At 35.0% G+C, this 20,010-nt stretch overlaps 2 protein-coding genes across 3 annotated transcripts; one reads left to right on the top strand and one right to left on the bottom strand.

Annotated features, from left to right (window-relative positions):
- Positions 1-719: 719 nt before the first annotated feature.
- LOC104244212 (ras-related protein RABE1a-like) lies at positions 720-7,307 on the top strand. Of its 2 annotated transcripts, none has more exons than XM_009799585.2 (9): positions 720-827; positions 963-1,067; positions 3,669-3,741; positions 4,082-4,182; positions 5,735-5,800; positions 6,110-6,207; positions 6,316-6,378; positions 6,457-6,549; positions 7,036-7,307. In XM_009799585.2, the coding sequence occupies exons 2-9, from the start codon at positions 995-997 to the stop codon at positions 7,117-7,119; spliced, it is 651 nt and encodes a 216-aa protein (XP_009797887.1). In that variant the 5' UTR covers positions 720-827; positions 963-994; the 3' UTR covers positions 7,120-7,307. The 2 variants fall into 2 exon arrangements, with proteins under 2 accessions (XP_009797887.1, XP_009797886.1); XM_009799584.2 differs by having other exon boundaries at positions 940-1,067.
- A 622-nt stretch (positions 7,308-7,929) lies between these two features.
- Positions 7,930-15,298, bottom strand: LOC104244213 (kinesin-like protein KIN-5B). The gene is made up of 24 exons (XM_009799586.2): positions 15,053-15,298; positions 14,693-14,899; positions 13,777-13,906; positions 13,517-13,672; positions 13,092-13,429; positions 12,879-13,017; positions 12,514-12,611; positions 12,283-12,439; positions 12,132-12,201; positions 11,957-12,033; positions 11,554-11,607; positions 11,364-11,444; positions 11,170-11,281; positions 11,000-11,086; positions 10,516-10,691; positions 10,262-10,423; positions 10,078-10,185; positions 9,641-9,799; positions 9,463-9,546; positions 9,177-9,382; positions 8,747-8,848; positions 8,555-8,664; positions 8,315-8,466; positions 7,930-8,136 (listed from the first exon to the last, which is right to left on the bottom strand). Exons 2-24 carry the CDS (start codon positions 14,869-14,871, stop codon positions 7,930-7,932), a joined length of 3,144 nt encoding a protein of 1,047 aa, XP_009797888.1. The 5' UTR covers positions 14,872-14,899; positions 15,053-15,298.
- Between the last annotated feature and the right edge of the window lie 4,712 nt (positions 15,299-20,010).

Here is a 20,010-nt window from a genome sequence, read left to right as displayed (position 1 = left end):
GAATTTCACCAAGCGGTGGCCAAACTTGTTTGGATGGTTGTTACATATTGTATTATATCGTATTGTTACTTTAAATACGATGTTTGTTTTGGTTATTATTTAAATTTTATTGTATCGTATCGTTAAGTGCGTCGTTACGTAACGACGAATGTGCCACTTTATGTAACGACCGATTTGGTGTGATTGCATCATTATCTTGTCTTTTTCTCATCTCACTCTTCATTATTATTAAATAATTTTATTTTTTCATTTACCCGACCTTTTTATATAATAAATTTACCCCATATCATAATTTTTCTTTATAATATTGCCAGTTTATTTTTCATATTGCTTGTACGTGATATAATGAAACAACAACAAACGATACGATGTATCCAAACATTGTATTTATCAAATGATACAGTACAAATATAATATAATACGATACATTATGAAACGATGTGTAACCATTCAAACAAGAAGATTCTATTGTGATTTAAATTATGATTTTTTGCTAAGTACTTTTTTTCTATTTTTTATGTGATATTGTTTTTTTTAGTTGATGCACAAAAAAAATGTGCCTTATTTTTTATTTTATTTTAGGAATATATTTTTATAATCACAAAATATCATAATTCATAACTTATTTCATACAATATTTAATAACTTTCTTTCTTTTTTTAATTTGGTGCCAAATAAAATCAGTCCTTAAAAGTCAATAAGGAAAACGAAATTCCAGTGGCCGACGGGTGCTAAATTTTATATTTTATTTCCCCCATTTTAACTGTCTCCCTTTATTAGATCTCCCACGTATTCCCAACCTCTCTTTTCACTTTTTCTCCGATCCGGTACGTATTTGTATGTATATGCATATATCTATCTCTGTACATACGCATGAATCAAATTAATTATTCATATAAATTTATTTTTGTTCAAATGTTCAAACTTTGATTTATCTAGGGTTTTTAATTCCTCTTCATCAGTTCCTGCCTTCCTGGATTCGTGAGGAAATCAAATGGCTGCTCCACCTGCTAGAGCTCGTGCCGACTACGATTACCTCATCAAACTTCTATTGATCGGCGACAGCGGTAACGTTTTGTTTTCTATGTTTATTTTCCTTTCTAATTCTTTTTTTAGTATATCCTTCTTTACATTCCATTATTTTGTATTTGTTTCGTTGATTAATTCAAATATTCAGGTGGTCTTGCAATTGAAATGGAGTTAAGTAGTTGTGTAGCTTGTTGTTTCGTTAGTTCACTTGATTCTATTATCAATGAGCATTTACAGTCATTTACTTGCTGCATCATGGTCTAAATACTAAGTCAGAGCAGCTAGGACAACTTAACAACTCTGTGTATTATCCTAGAATTTACAGGAGCTATGGAGCGACAAATACCGTGATATTCCATTACTGTATAGCACATAACTGCTCATACATTGTACGTACAGCATATTATGCTATGCATGTGTTGTTTGTATAAGAGGCACAGAAGGTGTGAACTTACCAAATGACTACTTCTTGATCCTTCATGTGTTAATGCTCCACTTCATAAAACAACAACCTTTTCCTCAAGAGTTGAGTGATGAAAACCTTGTCGGTGAATTATGGAAGTTCTCCAGGTTCTTCGCCTTCCCTTTATTCTCTAAGAAAGGTGAGATTCACATTCGGTTGTGAATTCCAATGTGGCAGGCATATATCTACACAAAACCAATCTCTTTTATCCTAGTCAGAGGAGAAGTTACCAAACTTTTAGCATTGCTTACACTTTGCACGAATGGAGTTTTTATTTGGGTAATTGGAACGCGTAAAATGTGCTTTTATGACTCACTGGGCTGCCAACATCCTATTGTGGTTTTGTAGTGGAAAAGATAAGAAGCCTGCAACACTCATTGGAATCCTTCCAAGCCTCAAGTGGTTTGCATCATACTACCATTGGTTACTCTGATTGATTGAGGTGCGACCTAGAAATTTTGCAGACAATATGATGGACGAGTTTTAGATAATAAATAGAGAATATTCTTGATTAGATATTATAAATAGATGGAAACTGCATTTTAGGAGAAACTTCCAATTCTAGAAGAATGCACCTAAACGTGGACCATCAGCAGTTGTTTAATCTGAAGGTAGAGAAAGATGGTTCCTTTTCTGTTAAATCCAGATCCAGCCTTTTGGGTAAGAAGTGGCAGGAAATGACACTGGCCATGGAAAGGTTTGCGGAACAACAAAGCTCCCCTAGAAGTGATGTGTCATACTTGGCTAGCAGTGTGCAAAGCTTGTCTCAGACAGAAGCAAACTTCAGAGGAGATGATATACTCCCTGCTGGAGATGCTATTTGTGTTTAATGGCAGAGGAAGATTCAGTTGTGCAAAGCTTGTCTCAGACAAAAGCTTGTTTCAGACACCTTTTTATGCACTGCCCATATTCCTGGAAAATCTGAAACATTTTTCTAAGGCTAATGGGAATCAGTTGGGTGATGCCAGGAAGCATGAAGGAGATAATGAGTTTCTAAGAGTACCAAAACAACTGAAGAATTTGTGACATAGGAGTACTATTTTCTTATCAGTAGGATATGTGGAATACTGTACCGCTGTGCATCATATGGCAAATTTGGAAAGAAAGGAATGCTAGATGTATTGAAGGAAAGGCTACCGCACTACATTATATAAATTTCATTTGCTTACGACTTTTTTTTTCTTTTTGGGTGTTGTATGGAAGATTTAAATCATTTTGATGCACTGTTGGACTTTATAGACTCCTTGTATCTTGGATAGGAGTTAACACACCTCTTGTACTGTTTCACCACTTGCTTATTCTTGACTTTTTGTAAATAAAATTCTCCTTATCAAAAAAGAATGTTGAGGACTGGCTTATGCTGTTGAGAGTAGGGTGATGAGTGTTTTAATACATACTGGAGTTAAAAGTGCACTGGTTCGTGATGAATCTGAACTTGAATTTTGATACCAAATTGATGGAGCATTGGACGGAAGAAGAGAGAAAGGGGAGAAAATTGAGAGAAATGGAAGAAATAAAGAACAATCAATTCTTAAAGTCATATTCCTTAAGTCAAGTATTTAACAAAATAGAAAAAGGCACTTATGTTGTAGAATGCGGAACCCTTGACAAGTCAAAACTCTTAGAACAATTAGGACTCGATCCCAAACTAAAAGATAAAGACTACCACAAATTGATAGATTTAAGATAATCATAGTATCTTTTTTTCTTTCCTTGATCCATCATTTGCATTGGAGAATTTTCAAAGTTCTTGGTTGAGGATAAAGGTCGACAAATTGTGAGCATGTCAAGATGAGCTTCCTCTGTAGTCCCCTCCCCCCTACAGTTCTTTTGTTGTTTCTTTGAGCAAATGACTCAGTCGACGAGAATGTTAAAAAATCTCCTTAAGAAAAAGCATAATTGTACTCATTTGGAACAAGTTAAGGAACCACATTGCCACCGAGGTCAATCTTCAAACTCTGTTAGCACATTGTCTTCTATTCAATTTTTTCTGTGTCAGCATTTCTACAATTTTCCATTTGAAGATTGACTGCTGAGTAGAAACTGGGAATAGATCAACTGCTATTCTCAATCTTGGTCGATCAACTGTTTTTTTTGAGATGATGAACACTTTGTGATTATTACTTATTTGGTTTTTCTGAATTTAATCAAGTACAACTTATATTTGAATTTTCAGGTGTGGGTAAGAGTTGCCTCCTTTTACGTTTCTCAGATGGCTCCTTCACCACCAGTTTTATCACCACTATTGGGTAGTCATCCTCTCATTTCTTTCTTGACATTCTATGGTTTTTAATTTCATATCTTGGTATTTTTCTTAAACTGCTTGTGTTTCAAACATAAAGAAACATATAGAGATGTAATTGATTAGAAGTGAAACTTCACAATGAGATAGGATTTCTCATTGAATAGCAGCAGAGAACCTCTTAAACTTAAATGTAAACCATGAAAATATTTAGTAACATGGTATTCAGCAAGATTAAGAGTATTAATGGCCTCTACTAAGTATATATGAGTATTGGTATTTAAATGTTTTCTCTTTCTTTTTCTTTTTCTGCCAATTGATTCCAATGCAAAAACTTTCTTTCACAGTATTGATTTCAAGATAAGGACCATAGAACTTGATGGCAAACGAATCAAACTGCAAATTTGGGATACTGCTGGCCAGGAGCGGTTCCGAACAATTACAACAGGTATACATGTAGGTTATTGTAGTTAATGATTTGCCTGAAACATAGACCATGCCAGTCCTCTATATGCTGCCTTTAACTTGAGCATGCATTCTTCATGAATACTCAGCTTTCTCTTCTGTAATATAGGTTTCTGCAGTTAATTGAGAGAAACATATACCTTTGAATGACTAATGTTAATGCTATGTAAAAGAGAACTATCACTTGTCCTGAACTCAACTGAAGTTTACATCAAGAAGAGACCATTCCTAACTTTTATTTATGAATTATTGTCTGATAAATATGTGGAAATTCCATAAAAGAATGTTTTATTTTTCTAAGACTTCGGTTTTATCCATCATGTAGAATATAAGCTAGAGAGAACACCAAAGGGTTGATAATGCATGATTGCACACCTGTATACCTTGTGTAATTATATTGTATTTCACCTATTAGATGGTATTGCTAATTAAGCAGTTGCCTAATTTATGTTGCAGCTAATAAGTTGTCTTCCACTAATTAAGTAGTTATCTAATTATAAATCTCTTGATTACAGAGGTCTCCTAGTCCTAGTCATATTCATGTTTTATCCACACTAAATAATGTATACAATATGCTAAAGCTCCTACCCTATTTGCCCCGTTAGATGATCTGCTTTAGGCAATGTCTTGTCCTTGGACGTCAGAGTGCCTTGATGAACGTATCAGTCAACTGGTTGCGCTTAAAATAAAGTCAAGATGAATCAACTCCCTTAGCCACACTTTTAGCCCCATGAGCAAGGATGATAGCATGGACAACAGGATGTGGTTCCTCTTGGTTGCCAGGAACTCATTATAATCAGTATCTACAATAAGGATGGACTGCACCTTCTGGCTCGCACAATCTTCACACCCATAAACTGAAGCTATGTGAAATTTTCCCATGATGAATAATAGCAGGGTCTCAACAGTTCCTTTGGTGTAATTGTTGCGTATTAGGTAGCACTGGAATAAACATCATATCAGGTGTTCGTCCTATCACATCATCTCGGTAATATCACAAACCTAGATTTACAAGCTGGCTTTGAAATCAAGCAGTTTGAACTTGGGAGTATTTGCTCCATGGATGGTAACACAACTTCGACTATGCACTTGCTCAAACCCCACAAGATAGCTTGCTTATGGTACTTTGGCAATTTCCTTTGTTCGAATATTAAGAATCTAGGAACATAAGATGAGTGTTAGCCTGTCAATAATTGGGAGCAGCAAACCAGATTAAATTGCAACATTAGTAAGAATTGTGATGTAGTAAACTGCAATGAATGTCAGTCTCATTGAGATTTGTAGAAGGGCATACTGGAATAAATGTTGAACTGATGAGAAACTTTCTGTTTTTTAATATCACGTTTAAGTAGGGTTAATCTCCCGTAACTCTGGGAAGGTTATGGAGCTACTTATGCTCTTAATAGATACATACGAGTTAGCAATGTTTGCAGGGCAGCTATGCTGTCTGTTCCTTGATAATTGCCTTTCCTTTTGGTGACCTGTCAATTTGCTTCTCAAATAAACCTGCTTATAGTACTTTACTTCTCATGCAGCTTACTACCGTGGAGCCATGGGTATCTTGCTGGTATATGATGTGACTGACGAGTCATCGTTTAACAGTAAGTTCCACTAATTTTAAAAATAAAGTGTTTGGAGTAGGATTTTTAATTTGGAGTTGGATTTGTTCCCTTTTTTTGTAGATGAATTTATTGTCTTGAAAACCCAGGGTTGGGTTAATGGTGAGGGTTTAGCCATACACTTTGATCTTGGGCTAGGAATACCTCCAACCTCTTGCCAAGCTTCCATTCTCTGAAAATATATTTGTTTGCCTTGTATGATTTGCAGTCTGTCTCTCCTCCTCCCTCTTCTTCTTGTTAGGTGAACTTCCTTAAGATAAATTTGATTAACATTTTCGTTGGTTCATTTAGACATCAGGAATTGGATACGAAACATTGAACAACACGCTTCTGACAATGTCAATAAAATACTCGTGGGAAACAAGGCAGATATGGATGAAAGCAAACGGGTATTCTGTCTATCTCCTCTATCCATCCATTCACTATTTATTTGTTGATATGTGTGTATATTGCCTTCCTTTTCTTTTGTTCTCTCACTTGATATGATCCTTCTGTAGGCTGTTCCTACATCCAAGGGTCAAGCGCTAGCTGATGAATATGGCATTAAATTCTTTGAGACAGTAAGTGGAACTGGTTTTCAGCATTGGAATTATTTTCCGGCAGCACTCATACTCAGATCCTAGCTATATTTCATGCAGAGTGCCAAGACAAATATGAATGTTGAGGAGGTTTTCTTTTCAATAGCTCGGGATATAAAGCAAAGACTTGCTGAATCTGACAATAGAGCTGAGGTATGAGTTCCAAACTTCAGATTCAACCCCCTTCCCTTTTTGGTTTATTGATTAGGAAGAAAATGTATTGTAATTCGTCTTCTGGAATGCTGACTATGGATGTCTTTTTGTGATTCAACAAAGGGCAAAATCTTTGACTGAAAATTGAAAACTCTTCCATTATTTCCTTTCCATTTTTCTCCGTCTTAGTGAATCTTCAAATTCTTGTTTTGGCTGACTATAGTAGAACTAGTGCGTGCTTGGACTGAAATATTTTTATGGAAATGAAAGCAAAATGAGAGAATGCATGCCTTTGTTTGATCACATTGACAAGGAAAGTAGAAATAGGAAAATGGAATGTTCTTAACTCAAAAGATTCTTAAATAAGTGGCAAGTAAAGAGACTGCTAATCAATATCTGGCCTTCAGTTTCCGCCAAGATGCACTTTTTAACATCTTGGTCCACACTTGTTGAGTGTATTTATTCATGCTTTCCTGGACGTTGCAGCCTCAGACCATCAGCATTAATCAAGCCGACCAGGGAGCAGGAGGTGCTCAAACTGCCCAAAAATCAGCTTGCTGTGGTTCATAAGAAATTGGCAGTAACGAAGATAGGATGATGAGGGAGGAGGAATTAATCTTTTCCATGACGTTAATGTTTCTTCACAATCTATTTACTTTCTCGAAGCTCCTACTATGTCTAAAAGTATAATCTAAGTCTTGCTTATTATTTCTGGCTTATAAGAGATATGGAGGAGCTGTGTACTCCTTTTTGTTCTACCTTTTTTTTGGGTGGTGTTTGTAGCCATTTTACTCTTTATCATTTTTTGGTGCTCGAGCGTTTGTGGACTGGACAAAAACGAAAACAGAATAAAAAAGGAAAAATAGAGAGAATAGGTAACGAAGATGGAAGAAAGGGGTCGAAAATTGATATCTGATACAGTAAACTTGAAGAAGGGTAAATATATTTCTTTTTCCATATTTTTTCCTGAATCTTTCTCTTGCTTCATAGAGCTTCTCTCTTTTCTTCCATGATTTTAAAACGGCAAGGGCGAATTATTTGTTGGACGGCCCTGTGGAGCTTTTAGAAAAAGGCAGTCTTCGACGCAATAGTTAGTTCAGTTCTCATTACTATCCTTTTTCAATTTCCCTATCCCTTCCTTTATCTAATTTATTAAAAAAAAAAAGCATGGCTCATATGATTCAATATTTTGCATACGGGTGCAGGGGTATAATAGAGCAGAACCTAAAAGTTGATAAATATTCTTGAAAGAAAAGAGGAAAAGGATGATGCAACAACAGCATCACACAACTTACAAAATCCGACTTTGGCTATACTCATCAGTAGATGAGTGCAAGTAATTAATTCCTCGAGGTGGCAATTCTCTAATCTACTGCCAAATCAATTGACATCTGCAAATGGAGTTCTATTTGGAGATGCTCCTGTACATTGTTGCAATTGCCGCTGATTCTTTCCCTCAGCACCACTCCACTTTGGTTCATTTTCCAGACTAACTTTAGATATCACTGTTCTCATATCTTCAATGGATGCTAGGCTGGGAATTTGTATCGGTCGCTTCATCGGTGTCTGATCAGTGTACATGTCAACCTGTTTATAAGATTATTGTTCAATAAATTAGAATGCTACAACAGCAAGATTACTTTATATCATATAACTAAAATTTAGCTTAGATCCTTGACAGTTCGTTGCGGCCGTGGATCAAAGGAAGCTTAGAAAGTATCCTGTGAAAATATAAGCAAATGAAACATAGTAAGCCAGTATATACCATGTAGTCTTTTTGGAGGCATTGTTCTTTTGTACATTGGATATCTGATATACATTCACCATGGTTCTGTTGCATAGAGTTCAGCTGATTCAGACAGATGCTACTTATTGACTCAATTCTATTCTTGTGTTCCATGTCCAACGTCAAAGAATCTGCAAACACATGGCAACTTTGTTTAATAAAAGCATCTCAGTTTGAGGGGGAGAGGGTCATAATCTGTATCCAGAAGATTTCAGATACCATTAAAAGAAGTCAGCAAATCGTGACAATGGGCTTCAACTTTCTCGTCCACAGATGAGGAAGTGGAGAGAAATTCATCATATGCACCACCAATTCTGATAGAGCATTCCCTGTCAATGGGGAGATAAAAAGAATTAGAATTGAAATTAACAAATAACAGAAACCTGAAAATGGTTGCAAGTGAGAACTTACCGTGAAATGTGTTCTAACTCTTCAAGATTGTTTGTAAGGATTTGATGGACTCCTGATTGAGTTTCTCCCAACTGTTCATTCAAGTTATCCACCTTGTTTGTGCTAAACAAGAAGAAGAAAAATAATGAATGAAAGATCCAAAAACTTCTTCTGAGAGCACCGAGTCTTTCCAACCAAACCCAGCTAATAGTCTCTTCTTTTCTTTCATAGTAGGGAATTTGTATATGCATTCAAATGCTTCGGTAAGATATTCATGCTTTTGGAACAGTTATTTTGCAAATTTCAAGTGTGTTTCTGTTGTTTTGTTCATATATAGCAGTATTATAGCATCACCAGGATGTCGACACCTATCTATCTTCTAAATATCCTTATCGCAAATCCTACGCCACCTTGTGTTCCTTCAATGCCATAAAAAAAACGGATATCTTACCACTCTTGCAGGCGATTTTCCAAAGTCATTCTGCTTGCTGTGTACGTGAATGTGTCTTCCAAGAAATTTTGCTTCACCTCATTAATGTATCCATTCAATTTTTGCTTTGCACTAGTTGAAACCTGCTGGACACCTGATATTTCTTGCAACAGCTGCTTATTTTCTGTTGCACTAGAATCCTGGAAGTTTCTTGACGCTTCTGACACCTGACATTAAATATTTTGCGATGAATAAATCTCTTATTGAATGTCATGCATGATAAGAGATGTAGTATCAACAGACTCACCATAGCTGCTTTCTTAGTTGTCAGAGTTGCCAATATTGCAGCAATTTTGTCAAGAGCCAAATTTTCTTCTCTAAGTGCCTCTTCCTGCCATGAAGAGAAAAAGAGAGATTTTAGCTTCCTGATAGGCACTTAGATATAGATTGATTAAAGATAGTTGGGTCACTCTCTGCTTCTTAACCTTGAATGTCTTCTCAAATTTTTGTAGTTGGTCAACTTTATTGATGTTGCTTTTATCAAGAAGTTTCATCACTTCAGAAGCGCGTTGATGGAGATCATCAAAGAAGTTTACAGTCGCCTGAGAAATTAATTGTGCTGAAACAAGACTTCGACGAAGTGCCTGTGGCATCCAAGGTTTGTTCAGTTCTATGTTTCAGTAGCTAGAATACATAAAAAATCTGTATAGAGTTTACAGTCGCCTGAGAAATTAGTTGTGCTGAAACAAGACTTCGACGAAGTGCCTGTGGCATCCAAGGTTTGTTCAGTTCTATGTTTCAGTAGCTAGAATACATAAAAAATCTGTATAGAGAGTAGAAGATAAAGCTAGCACTAATAAATACCTGCATAGGCTGTAAAAATGATTCTTGTGAAAATATATAAGGGCAAAAATTGACTGACCTCTTCTTGTTGTTTAGCAGAGAAATCTAGTATTTCTCTTTGTTCGTCCAGAGAATTCTTGATATCACAAACGAAATCTTTGGCCTCCAAAGATGCAGCTCTAAGAAACTGTATTGAAAAGATCCCCGCTTAATTTAATATAACCTAATCAGCACTGCACATCAGAAACACAGAGACTTCTTACTTTTTCAACTGTGGTAGCTTGAGATGATATTTTAGAATTGATCTGGTCCAGATCAGTAGAAGCTTCCAACTGCAATACATCAACAAGCTCCTTCAAGCATGCCATGCCAGAAGTGTATGTCTGAGTCATTTTGTTGATCTTTGATTCCATGACCTTAGTAACCTAGTGGTGGTTATTAAAATGGTATTGAGTTCCTCAACCAATAAACTTAGCATACTAAAGGTCAGTAGAAAGCTCAGAATTTAATATCTTACATAACATTTGCTGGCAAGAAATGAGCTGACATGCTCCTCCATGCCTCTTAATTGATGCTGTTGCTGGGAATTCAACCCGTGAATGATTTTGTGCAGGTCATTTAAACTTTTATCAAGCCGTGAACCAAATGTATGCAGCAGATTTTGATTATCTGCTTCCAGCTTGTCTTTGTGATCTGCGTAAATTGGAACCTTTACGAGTGTATACCTTGCTTATATATATTAAAGAAATGGCATGTTCAGTTTGCTTCAAAACATGAGAAAAAGGTTGCAGCTTGGAGTCCTAGTCAAAGAATAGAGAGATCATTTTACTTCTTTAGCACTGCCTTAGACATAAGAGTGTAATTCATGCTAATATATAGAACCAAAAGGCTGCTGAAAATTTTATTCCTGAAGAGTCGACAGCTTATCATCAGGAGAATACAGATGCAAAATATAATGCCAGCAAGATGAACCAATAAAGCAAACAAAATTCAAGAGTTACCTATTCTTGAAAAAAGTGAAGTTATATCCTCTGATGCATTCTGCAAATTTTTCCGCAAGTCCTTCGCACAATCGATCAGACAATTTTCTGTTTGCAAGTTACAGAATCACATAATCATGGAAGAGTTAAGCTCATACAGAGAAAAATTTACTTGGGAGAGATTCAAATACCTGAATGTATTTGTTTTGAAATAATGAACTCTTTTTCCTTCAGTGTTGAAATAGCAATCCTGTGATTCTCTTGAAGCTCATGTAATGCCTTTTTACTATTTTCTAGATTTGCCTAGGCAATAGTTGGAAGATGTGAATTATTTACAGAAGAAGAAGCACTATGCATGATTTATAAACAACTTTGTTAACATTACCTGGCACTCTTTGAGTTCAGCTTTCAGGTTCAGTTTTTCTTCCTGCTCCCTAAGATAGAGCTCACGGAATTTATTAATTTGCTGTCACAAGTCAAGGGGGAAATATCCAGTAAGTGCATACATTTAATGATTTAGGATCTTAATAAACATTAACAATAAAGTAAAGAAAGGGAAACAATGCCAAAATTACCTTTTCACTAATGTTTAGATCAATCTCCAACTGCTCCATTTTCTCATTCTTTGCCTATAAGATACGACAACGACATTTCAAAATTAATTAAAACACAAAGTGCCAGGAAAGTCCTACACGGTGAATGTCTCATCATGCACAATGTTGTTCTAAATAACATATAACCAATATATTGGGGTCAGAACTTATTGACTATTTAAAGTGGTTTAAAGCTAGATTGTAGTCACTGGGTTAAAGGCCAAATTGCGTTTTTGGAATAATCAGGTTAAACTTCACCAACTCGAAAGAAATCTTTTAAGATCTACTCAAGAGGGAAGTCATACAGTTGTTAGATAATTTCATTCATAGACGAACCATCTCTGCAAATTATTAGAAGTTGCTAGCCAAATCTAAGAACATATACCTTTTTTTCTGCTTCATCCTGCAAAAATCTTTCATGAGGAATGTAAACTCCATTCTTTTCTCTTGCTGCTCGGATATCTGGTAAGATCATGAAAGCAAATGACGTAATTGGTAAAGAAGTATCCTAGCATGGAAACAAAGAGATCACACACCACAAAAAAAAGGTGTTAATATACCTTGTTTCATCCTTTCAAATTCTAAGTACAGATCCTTGAGCAGCACTGCCTTGGACATTCTCTGGTTAGCCTGAAATCCATTAACTTTATCCAGCTCAAACTACAGACAACACCTAAAGAATAATATAAGCAAGAGAATCACAGTGTCAACCTCTGGTTTGTTTTTGATGTTTTTAGCACGGTGTGCATAATCCAGTGTGCTTAAAGTTTCTTCAAGACAATGTGCAGAGGGAGATATTGTTGCAATAATACAAGTTTTTGTCTTTCCTCCTAATGAATCTCGGAGGAGTCTTGTTAACTTACTATCCCTGTGTAATAATAAGAAGAGTTTAAAAGGAGAAGCATAGGAAGAACTCCAGAGAAGTGCTTTTTTGACACAAACCTGTAAGGTATGTGAATAGAGTGTTCAACCAAAGCTGTTATAACACGACCAAGAGTAAGCAAACTCTTATTGATTTCCCCCGCTTCTCTTGCACGAGCCTGAATTCAAACAGATATAGTTGTTGTAAGTTGGATTCGCTTTATTAGGGTTAATCCATACAAGACTTGTTTCCACCATTCCAGAAGATGCATATAACCGACCGCAGCTTTTTGGGATTGAAGCATAGTTGTTATCATGTTCTTTTTTGTTTTTTTCCAGTGCTAATTTGTCATAGTTAACATTTATTTGAATAACCGAGTATAAGAGAAACGTAAAAGCTTTCCAATTTTGCTTTAAAGCACAAATCTGTGATGCTAATATCATACCTCTCGTGCACCTGATCGAGAAATATTTTCTGATCCTGCTAAATCAACAAGATTGAGCTTGCCACACTTAATGAGCTCCTCATCTCCAACAGTCATTTCTTTGACATGAATAGTTATGCTAAAAACAGAGTGAGAACGGCTGCAGAAGAAGAGTATCATTAACTTGTCGCTTAACATTTACTTTTTAAATCGATTAAAGCTAACAGGTCCTACCTGCTGCGTTTGTTCAATAGAGTGTCTGCTGTGCGCCTCCTGGCTGCTCCTCGCTCCAGGAGGTTATAAATGTCGTTTGCACTGTACACAGCTTCTTCCTCAAGACCCCTCACTACAACACAACCTTTTCCATCCTCCATAAGAGATACAGGCTTCTTTTGTCTCTCTTCTGAAGACTTTGAGGGCTCTTCTGAAGCTAGCAAGTCAGTGATTTCTTCGTTGTATAGTTCCCAAAAAGTCACTTTCATGCTATAATCTGCATTTTGACCTTCAAGCGTATCGAAAATTTGGCGAACTGCCCTTGGAATAATACCTGCTTCAGCTGGTAATTCACCAGCCTATAACATAAGGAAAGAACAAGTCTTATGGACAAGAGTAGATCAATGTGAAAGATGATATGGTGTATAGTGTGAACCAGTTAATACCTTATTCCTCATTCCTCCTTCCATTGTGTATGTTTTACCTGTACCAGTTTGCCCATATGCAAATACAGTGCAATTAAATCCGTCAAGAACTTCCTTAACAATGGGCGAAATGGCTTGATCATATATCGATCTCTGTTGTGCTTTTGGGCCAAAAACCTGGTAAATAGCATATCTTTAAGACAGCTCCTAATGCTAACATTCTTAACATGCCATCCATCCATTTAATGAACAAAATGCTACTATAAAACAAAGAATTATACCTTGTCAAAAGTGAATACTTTGTCTACTTGCTTGTTAGCTACATTTTGTAAAACAGAAACTTCTCTTTTACTTTCATTACATGTTATGGCCTTTGGAACATTTATCCTTTGCTCATCATCATTCAATGGCCTGAAACAACAACAACAACAACAACAACACTAAGATTTGTCAAATGAAATTTGTAGCATTTGTTTTTCTTGAAGCCAATGTGTAAGAACATCAATCAGCAATAATGCATCCAATCCTAAGCCATTGATGTCCATATTGAGGTGTGTTTTTCCACATTCAATTTTATAAGCACATAACGATAATAAAAAAAAGGCAGGTTTACAGCATATAAATCATGTCCTGAAATATTTTTTCTTGATCTGTTTAGACACAGTAAAGGCAAAAGTTGACGCCGTGGAAACAACCTCCTGTAGAAATGCAAGGTAAAGCTTCGTACATAAGGCGCAATGTGGTCTGGCCCTTTCCCAGGCCTCGCACATAACAAGAGCTTAATGCACCAAGCTGCTTTTTTTTAACAAAGTTTAGGCAACGAGGAAATGTTCATCTTGGTTAAATTTCAGGTACTGGAGGATATAGTAATCATATACTAACTGATACTGTGAATCAAAGCCTACACTTTTTGTAGCAACCCGAGGATCGTAAAGCAAAGAAAAACAGAAGCATCAAATTTGTTAGCAGAAGTTCATAAAAGCCAAAATAAACTACACAAATTACATTTAGGCACATAGGTATGGAATCTTACACTAAACAACATAAATTAACACAGTATCAGTTCATAAAAACTTTTTAGAAATGATGTACACACAAATACAGACAAACAAACACAACACACACACACACAAAAACACAAACACATACTAAAAAGAGTGAGTAGAAGCACTCAGAAAATCTAGAGGAAAGGCGCACCTGCATCTAACCAGAACTTGAACATTGACCTCTTTATCCTTGTCCAGCCGATTGGAATTGTAGTCAATCCCCCTCGGTTCCGTTGCCCTCCGCCGTTCCGGTCTAGGTGTAAAAAACGGTGACGGAGACGGTGCCATTCCCACCCCTACTTTCCTACTTAAATCCGGTGTCAACGACATGATATCTGTAATCCCCCCAAATCTGCTGCTAAATCAAATCAAACAACACAAATCAGTTATCTAATTCAAAAAATAGCTGGAGTCAATTTAATTAATAAGTGTATGTATTATTCTGAACCAAAAATTACTATCTGAGCACAATCATAGATGCAAAAAAAAAAAAAAAAAAAAAAAATCTTACCAGGCTGCTAATCAAAAGAAGAAGAAAAATCTGGAGTAAGCAAAGTTGAGAATTGAAATCGAAGGATTGTTTCAGTCTTTGGCTTTGCTTGTTTCAGCTCCACTTGAATTAACCTAGAATTTGATTTGTGTCGGATTTTGGAAAATGTAGACTTTTTAACGGCTACTTTTTGAATAAAATGGTAGGGATGGAGCCCACTTAAGAGAAATTCAAAATGAGGCGCCTTGATTTTCTTTCCATATTACCTTTACGGATCGCTGGGAAGAAAGGAAACATTTAGAAGTGGACAGAAAAAGGAAAATAGTAAGAGCATTTTTTAAATTCATAAATGCTTTTAGATTTTATTTTTGCCTTTTAAGTAAATAAAATGAATTCAAAAATCTAATTAGACACCTCACAGTGAAACAGTTTTGAGCTCACGATGTTGTTTAAATACTGAAAATCTTTAAAAGGATTATTTTTACGATAAAGAATATGTGGAGTAACGTGAGAATGCTATATCGAAATATGAAAATACACTTATAGTTATAAATGAAATTTAATAAATGGATGTGAAATAAAAATTGTTATTTTTGTTTGTGTTGTCCGCAAAATGGGTGTGATTCACTTTATTTTGCTTGAATTATTGATAGAATTGTGAATGTACAAAAGTTCTTTATCTTGATAGAGAACACTTATATATATATATATATATATATATATATATATATATATATATATATATATATATATATATATATATATATATATATATATATATATGTATTAAAAATTTCAAATGCAAGTGTTGGATTCAAAGCTGTTGTTAGAGAGTATAAATTGACTTATCTATTTTGACTACCAAACCAAGGATATTGATCTAACTTATTCCAAAATTCACTGAAAATTGAACTGATTACTCACAAGGCCGATCGAACCATTGAATACGTACCTCTGCTTTGGCTTCATGTTTCAGTATTAAGAAAATGGTGCACCAGCCGCCTTCAAATCTTAAATTTGCCTATGTATATGGTCATACTAAAAATGGAAGAGGAAAGAAACAATCAATCGGCGTTACACTAAAGAGTCTCTCTCTTCTTGCTTTCTTTTGATCATGTAGTATGTCGAAAAGTTTCAGAATTTAATACCAAGTGTAATCCCACGAGTGAATTCTAAGAAAAAAGTTTCAGAAGTTCTAATAAAATGCTAAGCAAGATTAGCTACAACGAATAAGACAGAGTAAAAGAAGAAGCCATATTTTGTGATTAACTGTGAGTATATATGTGCCGATGGCTGCAATTCTCTTCAATGACAGGCAGGAATTTAAAAGGCATAAAATAGCCGTTTCCAATTTAAAAGGCGTAAATAATGCAGTTAAGCTCATATCCTGTGGTATCTTGACTGAAGGCTAAATCTGCTTTGAAGGGATTAATTAATTAATTAATTATGATGTTTCGAAAGCTTCTCAAGAAATTGTGATATGAAGATTTCAAGTAACATCTATAGTACTAATAATTAGAGTGAGACGAGAAAAAAAAATCTAATCATCTTCTAATTCTTTCACTTCAAAGCTAAGGGACTTTTCCATAGTATATAGATAACAAAAAATGTAATAAATGGAGGATGACATAATGTTTGCTTTCATATCCTATGCGAGAAATGAGATGCCAATTACTTTACCGAAAGAAATTACAGTAGATAGAACGCAAATATGATGAAAATTCAACGCAAGGAGTCATCTCACCCCATGTACAAGAATCTACTATGCACAAAAAAATTGTGTAAAGCTTGGAGGGAACTTAAGTAAAAATCCTAAGGTCTAAGCATTTTAAAATCGTACCTCTTTATTTGGTTTGCATGAAAATTTCATTGTTTAAACACAGAATGGTGAAGTGATACCTACTAGGGGATTAAGACAAGGTGATCCTTTGTCACCATATTTGTTCTTGATATGTGCCGAAGGTTTTTCTAGACTATTAAATCATGCGGAATGCCAAGGGGATATTCATGGTCTAAGTTTAGTTAGAGGGGAACCTACTGTAAATCATCTTTTCTTCGCGGATGATTTTTTTTATCTTTTGTTCTACTAATATCCAAAATGCAACTAATATCTCTAAAATTTTAAAAATTTATGAAGAATATTCTGGACCGAAGGTGAACTTGGATAAATCATCGATAATTTTTAGTAAAAATACTCTTGAAATTGATAAGATGGTATTTTTGTAGAGCTAGGCCAGCTACACAGGAATAACTTAGGCTTTTATCTGGATTTACCTGCAGTAGTCGGAAGATCTAAGAAGAAAATGTTGGAATTTATTAAGGATAGAATGAGAACAAAAATTAAGGGTTGGAAAAATAATTTTTTAAGTCCAGCCGGAAAAGTGGTGATGCTTAAATCTGTCCTATCCGCGATTCTGGCTTATGCTTTATCTTGCATTCAATTTTCAGATAGCCTATGCAAAAAGATTACTACTATTTTTTCTTATTTCTGGTGGAGGCGAAATGAGGATAGGAGGAAAATGCATTTTGAAAAATGGGAGAATCTTTGTTTAGCAAAATCAAAAGGTGGTATTGGCTTTAGAGATTTAAAATCTTTTAACCAAGCTTTGTTAGCTAAACTTGCTTGAAGAATTTTAACTCAACAAGATTCATTACTCTGTAAAATTCCCAAAGTAAGTACTTTCAAAATAGTTCTTTCCTTAAAGCTACAATTTCATTATCTAGTTCTTGGATTAAGAAAAGTATTATTGAGGGAAGAGAACTATTGCAAAAAGGGATTCGATGGAGGGTAGGAACATGTGAAATATTAAGGTATGGATTGATCCTTGGATTCCTAATTCTAGTGGATTTAGACCACAATATTATCAAACACAAGTGAATACAGAGTTGCAAGTTAATGCCCTTATTGATCAACAGACGCATACTTGAAAGTTGCACGATCTTCAAAATTTGTTTTGTATTGATGATATTCGTGCGATTTTATCTGTCCCCATCTCTACTACGGGCTCTTTGGATAGAATTATTTGGCATCACTCTAATCAAGTAATTATGAGGTTAAATCGGGTTATCATTTAGCTAAAGAAATTGCAAGATGTAGGGAGGTTAACAATGCTAGACCACAATCTAGTCATCACTCTTTTTCAAAAGCTTTTTGGGAGTTCTTATGGTCTTTGAACATTAAGAACAAATATAAACATTTTATTAGGAAATATATTTTGAATGTGCTACCTGTTAATTGTACTATTTCTAAACGTTTAAGTCATGTATGTAAGGTTTGTGGATTAGAAAATGAAACTATTGATCATATGCTCTTTAGATGTTATAAAGCTCGGATAGTTTGGAAATTAAGTCCTATTAATTGGCCTAACTTAGAAAATACTTTAGATTTTGTTGCGTGGTGGTATGATGTCTTCATTAATGCTTATAAATATCCTGAATCTATTGAAATTGTTACACTAAGTATTTCAATTATGCGGCAAATTTGGAAGGCTAGAAATTTGTTGAATTTTAATGAGGATATATGTGAACCTAGTGAAATTGTAAACAAAGCACTTTTTGATTTTCATGAATATGAAAATTCTATGTTTACTATCTCTTCTCCTTCCCACATATCTGACTGTTCTGATAATAAAAATATTACAGTGGCACAAAATGGTGTTGTTATATTTGCGGATGCTGGTTACAACTGGAAAAGAAAATGGCAAGCATTGGAGTGGTGGTTATGGATAGTTGTGGTCATTTGCTTCAAGCCTTTGGCACCCCAATTCAATTTGTTGGAAAAGCCATTACTGCTGAAGCACTAGCAATTCATGAAGCTTTGGAAAAAGCTAGAGAAAATGGATGGTCAAAGGTGCATATACTATGTGGTGGATGCGAAAAATGTGGTGGATATGATAAGAAAAAGGAAAGTGGTCTCATGGGAGATAGAGACTACTTGTGAAGATATCTGAAAGATGATGAATTCCTTTGAAGATATAAATATTGCATCTATTCCTAGATCTTGGAATATCTTAGCACATAATTTAGCCAAGTTCTCTATCTCGCTATTACATAGAATTAATTGGGTTTTTACTTTTCCTAGTTTAATTGTAAACGATGATGTTGTATCCTTTGACTCTTTGAAAGCTATTATTATCTAATATATTAAAGCTGTTTGTTGAAAAAAAACAGAATGGTGTAACTCAATGGTCGATAAAGTGGGAAAAGATCATGTTAAATCATATTTAAATCCTAGTAAAATAAACAAATTTGGTCTCTTTTTTTTCCATTAGTCGAAACTAGGAGTGGCAAACGGTCGGGTTGGATATGGTTCGAGTCGAAAATGGGTAATGAAAAAACAAACAAATTATCCAACCCAACTTATATTTAATATGGATAAAAAATGGGTTAACTGACGGATAATATGGGTAATTATATTATCCATTACTTCTTCAATATGATCACTTCTGAGAAAATTCCTAGTCTCCCAAATTTGAAGAACCCCCAATTTGAGGCTTTAGCTTTACAAATGTAAAAACTAACCTCATTGGTTATCCATTGATTACCCATTAGTTATCAATTTTCTAAATGGATAATATGGTTCTTATCCATATTTGACCCGTTTTTAAAAAATTCATTATCCAACCCATATTTAGTGGATAATATGGGTGGTTAAGTATTTTTTTTAACCATTTTGCCACCGCTAATCGAAACGCATATAAGTTGACAAAACGTTAATGATAAGGTTCACTGTTATGAAGCGATGAGAGGATGCTTTCTTGCATAACTTGTGTGATTTCACTTGTTTTACTTTGAGAATTTCTGAGGGAGCAGAAAATTCAAAGAAAAGAAAACGAAGATACGTGTGCTCATTATGCAATAATTCAGTGCAGAACTAAGCGAGCCAGATGTTGATTGTGAACTATCTCCACTCTTAGGAGTTTAAAAGCTTCTAAAACTAAGCTTAAAATAAACTTAACAGAAACACAAGCTTGCCTGAC

The sequence above is a fragment of the Nicotiana sylvestris genome, chromosome 12 (genome assembly GCF_000393655.2).
Source record: "Nicotiana sylvestris chromosome 12, ASM39365v2, whole genome shotgun sequence".
NCBI lineage: Eukaryota > Viridiplantae > Streptophyta > Magnoliopsida > Solanales > Solanaceae > Nicotiana > Nicotiana sylvestris.
This window is presented reverse-complemented; position numbering and strand designations above follow the sequence as displayed.

Bases quoted from the DNA above. Each gene is read 5' to 3' on its own strand.
- LOC104244212 (XM_009799585.2), top strand. From the start codon at position 995: ATGGCTGCTCCACCTGCTAGAGCTCGTGCCGACTACGATTACCTCATC. The intron at 6,379-6,456 runs GTAAGTGGAACT...TATTTCATGCAG, and splicing joins GCATTAAATTCTTTGAGACA to AGTGCCAAGACAAATATGAA. The intron at 6,550-7,035 runs GTATGAGTTCCA...TGGACGTTGCAG, and splicing joins AATCTGACAATAGAGCTGAG to CCTCAGACCATCAGCATTAA.
- LOC104244213 (XM_009799586.2), bottom strand. From the start codon at position 14,871: ATGTCGTTGACACCGGATTTAAGTAGGAAAGTAGGGGTGGGAATGGCA. The intron at 11,282-11,363 runs GTAATGTTAACA...ACTATTGCCTAG, and splicing joins CTGAACTCAAAGAGTGCCAG to GCAAATCTAGAAAATAGTAA. The intron at 8,849-9,176 runs GTAAGATATCCG...CTTCTTGTTTAG, and splicing joins GAAAATCGCCTGCAAGAGTG to CACAAACAAGGTGGATAACT.